Source organism: Antennarius striatus, chromosome 15, assembly GCF_040054535.1.
Source record: "Antennarius striatus isolate MH-2024 chromosome 15, ASM4005453v1, whole genome shotgun sequence".
Lineage (NCBI taxonomy): Eukaryota > Metazoa > Chordata > Actinopteri > Lophiiformes > Antennariidae > Antennarius > Antennarius striatus.
Window position 1 is genome coordinate 8,116,221 of NC_090790.1, and position 17,828 is coordinate 8,134,048.

Sequence of the window (17,828 nt, forward strand, 5' to 3'; positions counted from 1 at the left end):
TCCTCGTGCTGGAGGTCTGGAGAGAGGGGGATGCCAGTGTTACCCAAGCCCCCACATGATGTGCCCCACTTTTTATGTTACAGGAAAGAAAGAAAAAAATCTGCTCTGCGTCTCCTCCTGTTCTGCAACCATTCCCCACAATCATAAAGCCGTCGCTGTCATTATAAATGTAACGGGCCAGTTAAGGTCTGTTACAGATGGATGGATGGATGGATGGATGGATGGATGGATGGATGGATGGATGGATGGATGGATGGATGGATGGATGGATGGATGGATGGATGGATGGATGGATGGATGGATGGATGGATGGATGGATGGATGGATGGATGGATAAATAGATAGATAGATAGATAGATAGATAGATAGATAGATAGATAGATAGATAGATAGATAGATAGATAGATAGATAGATAGATAAATAGATAGATATATAGATAGATAGATAGATAGATAGATAGATAGATAGATAGATAGATAGATAGATAGATAGATAGATAGATAGATAGATAGATAGATAGATAGATATTAAATAAATAGACTGACGAAATTCGAATGTATTTGAACAATGCATTCGTATTTGGCCTTTTACAAATACAAGAATCTCCACACACCTATATCATCATCTGCAAAAGCAGAAGCCTCAACTCATCAAAGCGTCATCCTTCCGCGGGAACGCGTGGATGGAGCTCCACGGACGGGACCAGGGCTGAAGATTGGAGGGATGTAAAAGCAGAAACTGGAGAGATCCTGTCAGACCTAGCAGCCTAGAGAGGGAGCTGACAGATACTTTATTAGACTGCCGTCTTGTAACGCAACATCCCTACACAAAATTTCGTACGCTCCACTGGACCTGAGTACGCGTCTTGTCCCCGCCCCCCCCCGCCCCCCCCCCCCTGACAAAGCCCAGCATCCATTCTCACACGCTGCGTGATCCTCATCACAAACCGACGGCCGCTCCGTCGAACCGATGGAGGAGGAGTAGTGGGACTGATCCCTGCTTCCTCTCGATCCCTTTCAGCTCCTCTTCCTTTCATGGAGTCTCCTTTTCTCTGTTGCTCTGCTCCATCCCATCACGGTGAGTGTATGTGTGTGTGTGTGTGTGTGTGTGTGTGTGTGTGTGTTTGTGTGTGTGTGACGCCTGGGAGAAATAAACGGGACTGTGCAGCTATTGTCTTCTGCTGAGGCAAGTTCGGACCTTCGTAAAGTCGTAACGCGGGGGTCGCATTCCGCGTAAGGAATCGGTGATCGCGGAGACAACAATGGATGGATTTCACAGCCAGTGCGAGGAGAATTAGTGTTTATAATGATTGTCAAGAATCGATATGGGCATTTAAGACAGACACCTGTCTCTACTAGCAACAGTGACCGCCCTCTGGCGCGTAATTACGTCTCTACAAATAAGAATTGTGCAAATATTATATGTGTCAGTGTTGTGCGCCTTTTATTTTTGAATAGGTGAAGATCTGCATGAATGCGCCCTCGTTGCTGAGAAAACGTATCTCAGTCCTGCTAGAAAAATGTACCCCCCCCCCCAAACCCCTCCATTCACCCCTGCCGTCCCCCCCCACCCCATATCAGAGGGCGGATTGCTGCCCCACCAGTCACTAAGACACGCACGGCGCAGAAAGACTGAAATCCCATGCTTATTAAGAGGCTTGATGAGAGTTAGCGTAACCTTGAAATTAATTTTGCACAGCAGTGTCATCATCTTCTCCGGATTGCTTCTCCTATCATCATTGCTCAGAAAACGGCAGCATAGATTCACAGCCACGGCCTTGGCTTCAAGATGAGAGTCGAATAGAAGAAAGAAAACCAAATAGAATAGAATAAACCACCTCAATAAGAATATAATGGATGACACTTGCATCAAGTTATTTTTGATGCAAGTGTCAAGGTATGGGTCCTTTGTGTTAAATGGATGATGTCTTACTAATGAAACAGATGCTATGGTATCTATTAGGGTCAGAAATACATGATGAATAGAGCCTAATCTTACTCTTGGATCCAAGATGCTGCTGCAAGTCAAGAGGCAGAGGAGCTGAAATACTGTACTCCATAAACCAAATGCTTTCTGGACCCTCAGTGTGGAACAAGTCCATGCTTTATATATTTATTGATACTTTTCAAGCATCTGCTCACCATTAGTTGGTATTAGTTGGCCTATTTCTCATTTATATCTGTTATTGCTTTGATTGTTTTTGGTTAATCCATGTGCATGTTTCTCTTTGGAACCTTTATTTTTTGGTGTGTTTATTTAAATCAGGCATGTGCGTTCATGACTGTTTCTGTAGTAACAGTGTATTCAGCAGAAGGACACGTGGCAGGTGGCTAGGTATCAGGTGAGCCTTTCCTTGGTTTTGAGCTAGTTCACCACGCTGTTATACATAAGTGTGAATCCAGAACGTGTTTGTGAGTGTATGTTGCAGGTGTGACTCTCGAACTACATCTCACACACACGAGTGAATGTGTAAAAGTTATAATTCTATGTTGCTCATGCTTGGAACCTTTTTTTTTTTTTGTGGGTTTGTTTGTTTATTTTTATAGTAGGCAAGTTTTTGTCCTTTCTCAAAAACATGTGTCACTTCCAGCCAATGCAATGTCAAAACAGGCTGATGCCACAATGACATCATCATGCCTGCCAATGATGTTAGGATGATGTTAGCCCCTGATATAATGAGCTGCATGAGTAATGATGTGGTAGTTCTTGCAGTGTGGTGGATTTAACTAATCAGGATTGATTTTGTTGTCAATATTCATCAAACATCACTTTTGTTTTAGAGCTAGAGCTTTTTATTATAACTATTTTGTAATTTGGGTCAACATTTATTCTGTTGAAATATTTTATTTTGGTTTTAGCTGACAACAGCTGATAGTATTTTGTTACACTTGATGACATTTCATTATAAGTCATGGATTCTTGTAGAAATGTATTTCCAGGATAATTGGCTGATTGTCATCTTTACCTGTTTAAGATTGTGGTACACACCGTCTAATTCTAAAACTGACATCTCTAGATGTCCAACCTGCTGTATTCACCTGCTCTTTGAGCTATTTCTCATCATTACTGTTATTTTGTTTCAAAGAATATGCTGTCTGTCGTTGACTGCTTGATATACAGTATCTGCTATATCTCTGTTCTGTCTTTGTGGTTGTAGCTCATCTCCATTTCGCCTTACAAACCCAGATTTTACAATAAAGCTGCAACGTGGAAGATTTTACGGCACAAACACAATTGTTTTATCATCCTAGATCTCTGACTGAAGGATGAGAAGATTTTTTTTGTGAAGGAGCAGAGCATCCCGTGAGATTTGTCAAATTGAAATTGAACCCTCATATATGATTACCTCTTCACACAGCTAGTAATAAATCATGACCGTGCAAGTGGAAAGTCGCGTGTCTCCAGAGCATCTGTAAGTGAGTGCTTAATATAGTGGATACACAAACTTGTGTTATCTCTGTCTGTTGAGGATAGACCCACTGAAGTTATTTTTATTTTTTTTGCTGCACAAAAAGCTGCTTCTGTCCTCTTGACAAACAGGGAAAAAAAAGTAAAAAGTCATAGCTACGATCCGGTTTTCTCAAATGTACTGTATTACAGATTCAAATAATCACAGGGAGATGCCAGCAGATGTCTCACCACATGGGCCTATAGTAATGAGGCTACAGGAAGGATTGACCTCTGACCTCACGTCTGAAATATAACTCTGCCATTCTGCTGCACTAGAGACTCCTTGTTGATCATATGCAGACATACACGTGTTCAGACTGCCATACACAGCACCAGAAGCTATTTGATTAGCTCTAGTAGTGGAGCAGAGGGCATCCTGATTGGGAGATAGATTTGTCATCATGGCATCTCCTGAGAGTGAGTAGCCCTGAGGTGATATTAGTTCTGTCTTTGGAGGCTGAGCATTCCCTCCATATCTCTGAGAAGGACGATGCATACAGGTGATATGTTAGAGAGGAGCACCAATGACAAGACAGTCACAGAACAATTACTTTGGCTGCCCGTATTTAGATAATTTAGAAATATTAGGTAACTGTGTTGTTGTTGGCTCAAACGCATAAATGCATCAAGTATGTGTGGTGTGCCAGAATGCAGCTCTAACTACTCGACCCAATCTTGTGTGTATGTAATTAGTCATAATGGGAATGAGGGCTAATTGAGAATACTTGAAATTGCTGCCAAAAATCAATGCTGGCTGAGAGCCCCCGATGTTTTTCTTTAAATCCGTGGTAAAAGACTTAATAAAGAGTCATTTGGATTGCTAATGTATTTGTTTATTCAGAACAGGAAACATTGTATTTTCTTTTTTTGGTCAGGAGTGATCGTACATTAGCAATCTGCAGAGTATTACATTGCAGGTTTGACATTTGTTATGTTTCTCAAGTAGGTTACATTTCCACTAGCATTTTTTGCAGTGTGTTTGTCTATTAGCATGACTATAGCCAGAAATTCGGACTGGAGTTTGGTCATATTGTTTGGAGAGTTGAGGTACGTTAAATGTTGGTGGTGATCTGGATCAGCATCTGGAGCCAGCTTTTTTGAAAGTATTCTTTTTCGTTGTTGGATGGGGCCAATACAACATGTTTTCAGACATTCCAGATCGGGTGGTGAGTGAGTATGTGTATGTGTATGTGTGTGTGAGTTTGTGTGTGTGTGTATGTGTGCTTGTTTGTTTGTTTGTTTGTCTGTTTGTCTATTTGTTTGTTTGTGTGTGTGTAAGTGTGTGTGTATTTTGAACAAAGCAAAACAAAAAAAACATACACTCACATACACAGCAGTACCTCTTCAAACAACTCAAAAATGTTTTCCCCTAAAAGTATTTTAATTCATTCCGGCCTTGTAAAAAAATATTTTTTTAATCAATAGACATGCATACTTTGATTGTGCACAATTAATCATATATAAGTAAGAAAATAAACGTAAAGTGACAAGCACACACACTTACACACACTTTGTCTTTCCTCCGTGAAAGAGAACAAGATCCGGTCTCAGCTGACGTTGTATCCAACTAGTGAGGGTGTCCTGAAGCACTACTCGGATGTATATACATGTATGTGTGTGTGTGTGTGTGTATGTGTGTGTGTGTGTGTGTGTGTGTGTGTGTGTGTGTGTGTGTGTGTGTGTGTGCGTGTGTGTGTCTGTGTCTGTGTCTGTCTGTTTCTGCGTGTTCGTTTGTGTGTAAATTCCAGACTATGAGTGCACCTGAATATAAGCTGCACCAACAAAATTTTAAGAGGAAAGAAAAACTGTAAATACAGCATATAGGCCACACGTCTCTATAAGCATCAGGTGTCGAGGTGTTGTAACATGAGATATTTAAACAGAAAGATGGTACACAGAAATATTTTGAAAATTTGTATCTTTAATTTTTTACAGAACTGTGTGTTTAACATGGCAGAAAACCAACATCCCCTTGCTAAAGTGTCCCCTGGAGGCTGTTAGCCTGTAAAAATCTATACAGTAGCTGCATTGTTGTTTCAGCCGCAGGGTTCACAATAACAGGAAATACATAAGAACAACAATAACAAATAATGCAACAGGCTGACATAAAATTGTATCTGAGACTGTGATTCAGTTTGGAGCCAGCGAATTTTCGAAAGTAATTGAGTAAGATGCTGAAGATAGTCACCATTAATAAATATTTTTCTTTTCAAACTGTTATTGACACCAAAGCTATTCCAAATTCTAGGGATAGGTTTTCATGGTCAAGGAGTCATCTTGTAAGGGTCAGAATGTCAAGGGACTATAGATTTTAGGTGGAGTGACATAAGAGGAATGCAATCTCAGAGTGTCATTTTGAATCAGTCTCACTGGTATCTTTGTAGAATTTTGAATTAATACGGATTGATAAATACACTACTAAACTTTAGCTCGACCTGTTGAGTCTTTCTGGACATGTAAGCCTGACATGGCAATCAGGCTGATCAGAAAAATAGGGTGTAAACACAGATTTATTGTACCCAAACAGGAAATTATTTTTCCACATCACAGTACATGTCAGATGACAGTGAATTCTTTGAATTCAAGTGAATTCTGTCATGGAAAAGGCACAGACTTGGTGGTTGTTGTGCACTGGTGTAACAATTAATGGATTGTTTTTTAGGGCTCTTAAATACTAGCAACATACATGGTCAACTGGTCATCTTTTTGGAACTGTGTACGGTGTTCAGCATTCTGTCATCACATTCTCAGAAGTAAAAAGACCTCACCTTTGTCATTTCAGGCAGACTTGAACAAATAAGGGTGATACATTAATAATGGGTCAAAAGATAAAACTCTTAAACAGTTTTATTATATTAAATTTCCAATATGATACTCTTTTAATTAATTTCACACAGCTGCCAGATGTTTTAACTGCACTGTATTTGAAATATATTGCCCCCACTGCGGCACGGTGGGACAGTTAATAGCGCTGTTGCCGCACTGCAAGAAGGTACCAGGCCCTTTCTCTGCGGAGTTTGTTTGTTCTCCCTATGTGGGTTCTCTCTTTGCTTTTCCAGCTTCTTTCCACCTCCAAAAACATGCGCTTCAGGTGAACTGATTGTTCCAACTTATCTGTAGATGTGAGTGGTGTGTTAGTGGTTGTTTGACTTTCATGTGGCTTTGCAGTGCACTGGCGTCGCACTCTGAGTGCTCCCTGCCTCTCTACCGTAAGTTCGCTGAGATATGCTCCAGTAACCCTGGAGCGGGAATGAATGAATGAATGCCCCAACCTAATCTGTCTTTAAAGTTTTCTATTAAAAAATGCTAAAATGAACTCCCTGGCGAACTCTCTCTTTCCCCAGACTGGCCATTAAATGTTAGTGAGCTCCCTCTGTCAACGCCTGCTACATGACCCCGTTGATGTGGTGCACATGTGTCACTGTGCACACACATATGGTCGCTTTTACTTTTCGGAACTTTGTTAGTATGTATTTCTCTCTTATTTTTCACTCTTATTTTTCATCATACAACTGTTACTTTGTCTACGGTAATCTTGGAACTACTTTGTCAGTTGGCTGACGTAACTGTGTGAACACTAAATTAGCTGATCGGATTGAAAACGACCGGTAAACCGGTAAACATCTCAGAATATTTGTAGAGAAAAACGCAGTGCTTGCAAAGGGAAAGAAATAAGTGGAGGAGACTATGCGTGAGTATGGAAAGGAAATAATAAAAGCTGTGTTCTCCGACAATCATCAGAGCCAATGAGAGATCGTTGGCGAACAAGATGAAGGGACTAATCTAATGGGGGATGCAGTCTGCTGTTCCTCAGTAAAAGGTGTTTACAATCCATGACATGTGAAATCTTAATCTGTGTGTTAAAGTTATGCTGCTTGGTGTGGGTTGTGGCAGAAAGGTGAACTACTGTAGTCAGACATTGTGTGAGGTTGTTTGTATTTACAAATGTTCGAAAGTTGAATGTTAATATCTTGACGACTACTCGAACTGATGAAAGGTACCACAAAGTTGTTATTTCAGAGCATAAGAAGAACATAAAACATTTCTTTATCTCTTTCTGGATCTAGAGGATTGAGCTGTGATGATTCTGAGGGTTGTTATTGGGCTGAAAAATATCTGAATACTCAGAGCACAGCTTCTTTGATATAAAAATAGACTGAATATTTGGAGATGTGACAAGACAGCAGAGAAAAAACAACTTGCACAGCATCAGTCAATATCGAATACACTCGCATGCACACATGCATTTAGAGAAACCTTGGAGCATTTGTGTAAAAGCGTTTTTGAAATGTAGATATTTACATTTGTACATATGCAGATATACCTGGAGCATCTACAGTCGTTCACCAATGGCATTTGTTGTGATGAAATGGAGCATTCATCATTGCTGCTGTATGCAGTTGTTTATTCTGAATAGGATAGTTATTTTATTTATATTTTAGAAATCTATTATAGACATCTATTATTGCAGATGTACAATAAACAAATGTAATTCGATGTCTTTGGATCGTAAACCTCTTAGGATTCAAGAAAGAACAGTGTGCATGGAAAATGATGCTCGAATGAAAATGTAATAAAAGCAATCGCCTTTTTAAGATCTCATGTCAAAATTTTTATTGACGGTGAATCTTGAGACAAAAAAATCCATCTGAGAGGCAAAAAAAGCCCCCAACACAATCCAGGCTGCAGATTGAGCTAAAATGAGCTTCCCTGATAATACCGCTTTGCTTCATCGGCAAAAAACATGAAGATGAAAGTTGGACCAGCAGTTAAATCAAACCCTTGATACGAGACATGTTTGAAATATCTACTATCTCTATTGGTGAAACTCCATCAGAAGAACAAAAGCAATGCTCCTTAAGCTCCTCTGCTGCTTCTCCACGTTCTGACTTCTCTTTCTCATGTATTATAAGATCTGTCTCTCGGGAATGTTACTTTTTTCTTACAGTAGTTTGAGAACTTCTGGAAGTTCCTATCTACACACACAGTTACAACTGTGTGTTTACACGCAACTTTTCACTGTTTCTGGTCTCAGCTTAATTTGCCTCTGTAGTTGGCATTTTCATATCCTCTACATGATCTGTTGATGCCAAACATGTAGTTGCATTTGAATTGGTAATGGAAATAATTATTTCTTTAGCACTTTCAGTCAAGTATCTACCCAAAATCACAAGTTATTTTGTACTGTAACTGGGACACAGATTTTAAAATTAAACAAAAAATTTGACTATTTCGACTTAGGCATTAAATCCTGTAAAACCTGTCTAAGAAGACCACTCAAGTGGCTCATGGAAAATGGATTTGTGAGCAGGGGATTGCCTTGTGGAGTTGGTCACTAGGCCAGGTTTGACTGTATTAATCTCAATTGTTATTTATGTCAATGTCTTTAAGCAATCATGGCCTTTGACTTCTTTTTGATTTCTAAAGTATCTTGTGATGTGACCTTCAAGTTCAGGATATTGCTCACAATGCTTCCATGAGTAGACAATTTATTTTATTATCTGACTTGTGACGCTCAGGACCTGATCACTTAAGACTTACCTTACACATATGATGGATGTTAGTAATTGTTCTTGGAATGCAAGATCAATTTAAACATGAGTCGTTTTGGGAATCAATGATGGCTTTACAGAGAGTTAACTGGATGTGATCCCGAATGTCGCTAATGCTTTCATTAAGTAAAAAGAAAAAGCTCAGTCACATCATAGAGAGTAAATTGATGAGTATTTTTCTGTCCTTCAGGGGAAAAAAAAATTCTTGAAATTTAATCCTTATTTTGCTTGTAAAGAAAATGAATTAATTATTCTATAAATCTTAACTGATATGAGAATTGCTTTCTTTTGAAAAAAAGAAATACAGTTCTTAGAACTGTGGTTGCCGGTGATCCAACAGAGGGGAAAGACTTTCTTACAAATCTTGGTGAGAATGACAAGTAGTATGTCCCAGAACAGGGGAAAGAACTCTCTTCCCACTGCACCATCTTTTTAAACATGAGTTAAGCTTCACCTTATGGTTTCTTCTCCTCTGTTTGTCTTTCTTGTGTGTTTTTTGCCTCGCTGTTTCTCACTCTGTCATACCTACTACTCTATCTGCTGTGACTTGCTGTCTTGTCTGAGAATGAACTCTGAGAGGAGATGAGAGAGGAAGAATGATGTTACTTCATGTTAACACACAGTTGTAACTGTGTGTGTAGGATAGAGTAAGTTACTTCCTGACAGGTGATGTAATGGAAGATTCCACTCTGGCATGATCTTCAGACTCTTTAACATTGAGAGAATGCACTTATTATCCATTGACAGAACTGATGTAATAACAAATGCTTTGTGAGAAAAGCCATTTTTTGTTCCCTGCACAAGAAGGAAACATTCTCATAAATACTGTAGCTTTTAAGGAGACACAAGGGATGACTGAACACGGACTATATATAGAACCAAAGATGCACTGTTGGCAAGAGTGGTCGCAATGGGACCACTCTTGCTCAGTCTAAAATAATTTGCATGCAGCAGATGAGGACTTCAAAATGAGATGAAAATCCTTAGTTTTAAGAAAGAAAATGAGTTTAAGTTATTTGGCAAATGTGAAAACTCAAAGGTTAGGTTTGCACAGAGAGTGGTTGGTGATTCAGAATACTCCATCAAAACAGTTTTTTTTTTTCAATGCAAAAACACCCTAGTTAGTCTCTGCAAAATAATATGAAGTTTCCCATGTTGTAATTTATTATAGCTTGTGATTTTTTTTCCTCAAAGCAGTAGAGACTACTTTGATATTTTTGTTAAATGCCTATTCATTCCCAAGTTGAGTTATTAGAAGACTAACATCACTCTCTACTCTTCACATTAACATTAGAGCTACTTTTAGCAATCATTAGCATTGGGATGCTGCTAATACTGTAAAGCCTGAATGCAGTTGGAAGTATAAAAAATAATATGGAGATCAAGCTTAAACATTTTATCTAATAAGTTGTCTTTTAAGGATGTTTAAGACAAATTCTTGGAATGGCATGAACACATTCTCTCTCAAGTCTCTGCTTGTTGCTTGAAGTCTGAAGGTGACATTAGGCTTCCAAATGAAAGGGATACAGTCGTTTTATTAAAAAGCATCACATTTTGTTGAAACACAAGAGTTGACCAGCTAAATCTGTGGCCTTTTTTGTTTGTTTGACTGACGTCATGATGTGCTTAAATAAACCCCAAAAAAAAGAAAAAAAAGAAAGGAAAGATCATGCACTGTTCAATGTTCAGTTTTTTGTCATGTAAACTTTCCATTTCCGGTCAAAGGCTCCAAACCATTACAGTACAAATACAGCTATAAAATACTGAGATTTTCCCAGACTTTAATAACCAATGCCCGTCTGGTCAAGTGTAGAGAAGAGAAGGGCACAGGTCTGCATCACTACCTCGCTAGCCATGATAGTGAATATTTCATTTTGACTTCCAGTTTTATCACCAACTCAGTCACTCTGACAGTTTAGCCACATTCTGACAGACATCGCAGGCAGGCAGAACAAGTCAGCTGGAAGCAAGAGATGGCTGTTCAGATGATATTTTTGGGGTCAACATTTCACAGCACTATATCACAGTCTGAACAACCAAATACATACAAAGTCATTCCCAAATGACATAGTGGAAAGAGATGCTGATGAATCCTGACTAGGTCTATAGGCTGCTGGTTTTATGATCCGCCTTTCATCTGACGATAATTAAGTGGCTCTTGAACTGTAAGGAAAATGCTCCTTGGTTATGGTCTTTTGAAATGATGAAGTCCTTAGGTTCAGGAAGACGGGGAAGTGCATTGAGACTTTACTTTGACTTAAATTTAATTGTTGGGATTCTCTGACTCTTCAGAGCTGCAAGGCTGTTCTGCTGAGTGAGAAACAAATGAACAGTAGTGTCAACTCTTTGAAATTGAGTGCAATACCCTTATATCTTCTGATTCAAATCATCTGTCACAGAGCCTCCAGTCAGTCAGTAAGCTCTTAGTCCAACTGTCAAATAGCATTTGTCAGATGTGTTTCCCACAGACCAAGACAGAGACAGCAGTCAGAGACTTCAACATCTCATGACACCGCTCAATTCAACATTTTACCCTGACCTACTGTCATAGGTCAGGATCATATAAAAGACCCATGATCCAACATGTAACTGGTGCATTTTATTTGTCACGAGGTTTCAGATATGTGTACCTAAAAAGGTATGAAAGTGAAAATGTGACCTTGACCTATTTTTTCAAGGTCAAGTTTGTGATCTAATTTTCCTTGCCTCCCTGCATATAATGTCTTTTGTTTCGTCTTTCTATCTTATCAGGTTTCTGAAATAGATGTAAAAATATCTCAGGATAGAAAATATCTAATTGATCTATGGTCGTGCTCAGACTGGCCTTCTCCCTAGTCTTTCTATCTTATCCGGTTCCTGAGTGTACAAAAGTTGAAATCTGACCCTGAAGGTCAAGGTCAAGGCTTTCATCTGATTTTCATCCCCTTTACCACCCGAGTAATGTGCATATTGTTTTATCTTTCAATCTGCATCGGTTGTGAAGATATTTGGTAGACGAAGGGACGGACGGACAGGCAGACACACAAACACTGACAATTACAATACATCACAGCTTCGCGGGATGTAAATACAAGCTTAGCCTGTAAATTTCTGCATTTTTCACAAAGCTTAACTGTATATCTGAAAACAGATCGAGCCTGAAGTCCACTTTGACTATCAAAAAGACAAAAGATGCTTGAAAAGTTATTTGACGCAAATTTCAGGTCACCGTTCCATGTAATATACTACATAATGAAGGATGTCTTCTTGTACTGAAACAACTTCATGGAATCAGTGCAATATAATATGCCTCCATGATTGCACTAAACCAGTGATAAATACACAATTTTTCAACTTTATATAATTTGTTTAAATGATGGCTATATTTAAGTTTCTAAGGACTGGCTGCAAAATTCAGTGTGGTGGCTTCGGCTGACATCATGTATGTAGGGCGTAACTGATTCAAAAATGGATAAAGAGGTTGTCACTGAGCAAACCATTATCTGAACAAAATGTGTCTGAAAAATTCTACAACAGGCACAAACACCATAAACATGGAAAGGAAAGTTCAGTGAATTAGTAGATGATTTTGTTCCCCCTGTTCTTTCACCCTCTGTTTCATTTCTTGAATTTCCAGTGATATGAAGGCAAAGAATTGCATTAGAATACGTATAAACATAATATAATTTTTCATAAAGTTATTGCTTCCTTGACAATGGTCAACACCTGTTTGGCTTTTGAGTTTTTCTGTAATCTTGTCTGTCTTCTAAAAAGGTCTTGATCTGTTGCTCTTACTCCACACCACAGCCATATTTGAAACACATCAAGATGCTACTTTCTTTTGTATGTGCACAACTTTGAGAGCATTCGTGCCTCCTGTATGGTATATCAGCGGACCTTTTAAACCTTACAGAAAATGATTTGATCCGTTTTCAAATCTCCTTTTTTAGAATTGTTGTTCATTACTGTTTTATGTACAGAGAATTGTGCGGGTTATTACATCAAATTATTTCTATTGAATTTTTGATCTGACAGAAAAATCACAGTGGCTATATTTCCATTTGTCTGGCTTGGTAACATTAGATTTCAGTGTATCAACAAATTATTGATTAGCTTGATGGTTCAGGGGAGGTTCAAAAATTACACCACCTAATGTATCTCGGAGTTTTGGATGTATGAGATTGTGAATGTGATTTATTGCTATGTCTTTATTATTTTACTCATCATATTTACACCCCACCATATTACAAGCACAAATATTCCACTTCTCTGTAGCTGTGACTCCCCACCTTATTATTAAAATATAGAGAGGCACTGGAGGCCAATTCTCCTGTCTTGTACCCTGAGTCAGATTTTTTTTAAAGATTTACTGAAAGCAATTAATTTTATATTCCCTGTAAAACTTTTCATATGAGTGCCTACACTTTGAATGAACTGTGAGACCATCCATCAACTGCAAACTTCAGTTCAACCTTGTCTGACAGCTACACACCCTCTTGAGGTGTCCTTGAGGTGGAAAGTGAATAGCGATCAGTTGACCATGAATTCATATGACAAATAGACATGCATACTTGTGCATACTACCTGTGAATAATTAATTATGTATGTTACTTAATAATGATGACGTATGAAATGAAATGCAAAAGTCAAAAGTCTTTGCGAATGAGAATGAGATACGGTCACAGCTGATGTTGTATCCATCCGCCAACAAGAAGGAAAGAACAAGATCTGGTCTCAGCTGATGTTGTATCCATCCGCCAAATAGCTGTGGTGTCCTGAATCAGAGCTCATGTCTCAGATTTTGCCTGTATGTAAAACAAAAATATGGACAGTGCGACAACTCATATGTCAAGCAGCTCGTATCTCAAGACGCAGCTGTATATGGAAGTCCTCCAACATTAAGGACCTGAGATTGCAACCTGATTGTTTGTTTCATATTTTACATGATACACAGCTGAGTACCCTGGACCCTAACATTTCAGTTGGCATTGGATGGACATTATTTTAACTGTTATTTTTTTTATGGAGTGTGATGATTCTCAACTGTTACGCCCGACTCGTAGACCCTAACAAAGTAAGGGAGATGAACAGCAGGTGGCTCAGAAAATTAAAAAGTTTATTTTAACAATGACTATTCAAAACAAATAGCAGCATTACATTCAGGGACAGCAAATAGGTAAATAAAATCATGAAAAAATATTTTGTTGATGAGGTTGGGTCAGCCAAATTAATGAATATATTAATAAAGTTTGACCTGTTAAAGGGCTATTGGCAAGTCCCACTGACAGACAGGACTCGCAAGATAGCATCATTCACTACTTCCAATGGGTTGTTTTCATATACAGTGATGTCTTTTGGATTGAGGAATTCATCAGCGACTTTTCAGCGTCTGATGAATTTAGTTGTCTGGGTTTTGGAAGGCTGCTTGGTGTACCTAGATGATGTGGTGAAGCTTTCAGATGACTGGGATAACCCCCTTGACCAAATTCGGCAGCTGTTTATCACCATCACATTTTTAGGTTGTTTTTCTTGTGTGGGGATAGGGCAAAGTAGTATTTGACCAGTGTTTGACTAAGGTGCAGGCTATTTATGAGTATGCTCTGCCACCGACTGAAAAGGCGCCCATGAGGGTTTTGGGATTAGTGGGATACTGCAGATATTTTTGCAGGAATTCCTCTACTGTTGTGGCCCTTCTCACAGATTCGTTGAAGACTAAAGTCAAGTATGTGTGGTCTCCAGACTGAGAGCCTTTCAGACTGTTAAAAGGTTGACTTGTAATGCCCTGGTTTTGGCTGTGCCACAGTGGGATAAGGCACTCAAGCATGAGATCGATGCTAGTCATGTTGGGGCAGGCACAGTGTTGTTGCAGATCTGACAATTTGGGGGTGGATAAACCTATGTGTTTCTTCTCAAAAGAAGTTCAATGAACACCAGTTGAACTACTCAGTTATTGAGAAAGAGACCCTGACCTTGATTCTAGCCTTACAACATTTGAACGTGTATGTTCCTTCTGTGCCTGTCATGGTCTTCACTGATCGTAATCCTTTGACCTTCCTCAGTTCATTTTAGAATCTCAACCAAAGGCTCGTTCGACGGGCTCTGTTTCTCCAATTGTACACATTAAAGGACGAGACAATGTAGTTGTGGATGCCTTGTCTCGTGAGCCTTGTGGATACTGAGTTCATCTAGGTGGTGTCTGTGTCCGATACTCCTGGTTTCCCTCCTTCCTCTTTGTGTGTGCCCAGGTTCCGTCTAAGACCCTGACTTTATGAGGGGAGGAGGCGGGGTTCCTAGAGGGAATTGCCTACCACATTGTTGTTCGTAGGTATGTTGTAAAGTCTACTGATTGGTCCATTGACTTGTAAATGAATGAATATATCAAATCTTTCTTTTTCCAAAGTATTTTTTAAATTACCTCTTCGGAATGAGGGATTTGAACTTTTAAATTATCATTGAGTTTCGTTTTGGATCTTTGGTGAAGAGATTTGAAAACATCACTTCGGGCCACAAGAACTTTATGAGACATTTACCATTTGACTTTACGTCTACTCAGGCCATTCTCATGACAGATTCTACCTTCCAAGAGACCCAAGAGAAGATCAAAAACACATCACAAAAACTTTTGTTTCTGCTCTGTGAGTTCTTGGGTCATTTTTGCTTCTCCGCTTACCCTTGTACTGTATGCCTCTGGGATACAAGAAAAACAGCTCAAGTATGGATGGTTGGATGATTGGCCAGAAGCTGACTTTTAAACTCCGCTTCTGAAATGTACTGATGACAGAAAATATATTTTTTTTCTGTGTACAGAGCAAATGACAGCTAATGTGTTAATGTGGCTGTGATCATAAAGAAAACATCAGATGATCCTTCTTTATTTATTTTAAGATATAGATATTTTAAGATGTATAGATATTGTTAAATCAAACATAGTAATCTCTGATGGTTATTGACCCTCGCAGCTATAGCTAATCCATCAATACCAACATCCCACGTGGTAACAACATGGATCTAAAGTCTCCTAGGTAGAAATGGTATCTGGTCATTCTTGTGAACATCAGATGAACTCTGACACTTGATGTTATTGTCTTTGCAGAGTGAGCTGCCATAAATCCTGAGAGGACACGTCTCCTGACAGGAGACAAGATGGCGTCCAACAACACTCTCCGCAGCTACTCCATCATCCCATGTTTCATCTTTGTAGAGGTGAGAGATGGCTGTGTGTGCAGGGTTGACAATTTAATCATTAACAAATTACCTCTTTGGTTAAATTATGCAGAGTGAGAGAGATCATGATGGAATGAGTTAGAAGTTTGTGTGTGCATTTGTGTGTGCATCTGTGTGTGTGTGTGTGTGTGTGTGTGTGTGTGTGTGTGTGTGTGTGTGTGTGTGTGTGTGTGTGTGTGTGTGTGTGTGTGTGTGTGTGTGTGTGTGTGTGTGTGTGTGTGTGTGTGTCTGTGTGTGTACAATTTGTGTCACTCCTCCATATTTAATTACCAAGTCAGCTGAAAGTCCTTAATCAGAAAGATGTCTCACGGCGCCTTACATTGCTCTCTCTTCTCTTTTCCTTTTCAACTCTCTCTCTCACAAACACCCTACTCAGAGGAAATATTCTGTGTTACATCCAGTTGACTCTCAACTTTGATGAATTAGAAGCTGCAGTCTATTTTTGCCCCCATACCTCTTATGTAAGAATAATTTAACTGTGCTTTATATACTGTGGTGTCACAGTGTTCACTCAAGGCTATTCCGTTCATGATCAGTCAGATATCAGTAATGTAAATGGAGCTCTGTGTCATCGAAAAAGTAGAGTGTGACTTCAACTTTGCTTTGAAAAATGTTTTGTTTGATATTAAAATGTTAAAGTCGTTAACATTATAATATAAGAAATGAGCTGAAAACATTTACACAATCTGTGCTTATTGTTTTTCAAAATCAACCACATATACAGTATATGTCATGATTTTCAAACCTAAATTAAAACCATCAGCAGCACTTGAAATGTCATTTTGACTCCCACACAGCCAGGCTTTAAGTCAGGTCATCTACTACATCTATTAAAACAAATCAATATTGAACACAGACAAATTTCAATCACCGCCCACTGCTCTGGTTTGTGACACACAATTATCACGGCTTCTGTAGAAAGTCAATCTGTCACACAGCTTGCCATTGTTGTTCAGTAATTTGCCCATTTGCCCATGTTTTGGCTGGAACTCATGGAAATGCTCAGTTGGACATTGCTTAATCATGGCTGTACAATTAGTTTTAATTAGAATGTGTATCTAAAGAGGGTTTTAGTGGGTGGCACTCTTTAATGTTGGTGAGGGCTACAGATCAACAAGCTGATCTGAGTGTGGTGGCTCATTGGCTTCTTTCTGGACACAGATCAATTCTTTGATTTAAATTTTGTGAATGTGCCAATCATCTAATTTTTATCTATTTTTTTCCCAGAGATGCGGTTATTATTTCAGATTTTGATCATCATATTTGATCATCATATGATATGATTATTATCTTGTTAAAAAAGTTTAAATTTTCCAGACTTGTTGAACGTCTTTGGGATTTTACTGTTCCCATAGGAACCTGTGTATCAAGCTGCTTAAACTGGAATGCTTTTACTGATAAATGCCCATCAGGAGATTTGGCTGTTTGATGATGTCATGTGGGACTTCAGATCTTTATACATACCAGTAATTCCTATTCTATGGATTCACGAGTTCACTTTACACTTGAAAGAGCTCACAGGTTTCATCCCCGGCAGATGCTGAGAACTTAAGTATGTATTAAATTGTCTTAAATGCCTATAGGCTGTAGAAAGTCCTCTTTAGAAATATTCATATATAAAT

The 17,828-nt window shown here is 38.9% G+C and overlaps 1 protein-coding gene across 2 annotated transcripts in view; it reads left to right on the plus strand.

Annotated features, from left to right (window-relative positions):
• The first annotated feature begins 942 nt into the window (after positions 1 to 942).
• Positions 943 to 17,828, plus strand: part of plppr1 (phospholipid phosphatase related 1) — a 47,378-nt gene continuing 30,492 nt past the window's right edge. The window contains exons 1-3 of one of the 2 annotated variants that reach the window (XM_068334794.1): positions 943 to 1,078; positions 15,228 to 15,307; positions 16,076 to 16,185. In XM_068334794.1, the coding sequence (XP_068190895.1) occupies positions 16,126 to 16,185 (60 nt within the window). In that variant the 5' untranslated portion in view covers positions 943 to 1,078; positions 15,228 to 15,307; positions 16,076 to 16,125. The remainder of the gene's footprint in view (positions 1,079 to 15,227; positions 15,308 to 16,075; positions 16,186 to 17,828) is intronic. The other variant, XM_068334793.1, reaches the window with a different exon arrangement.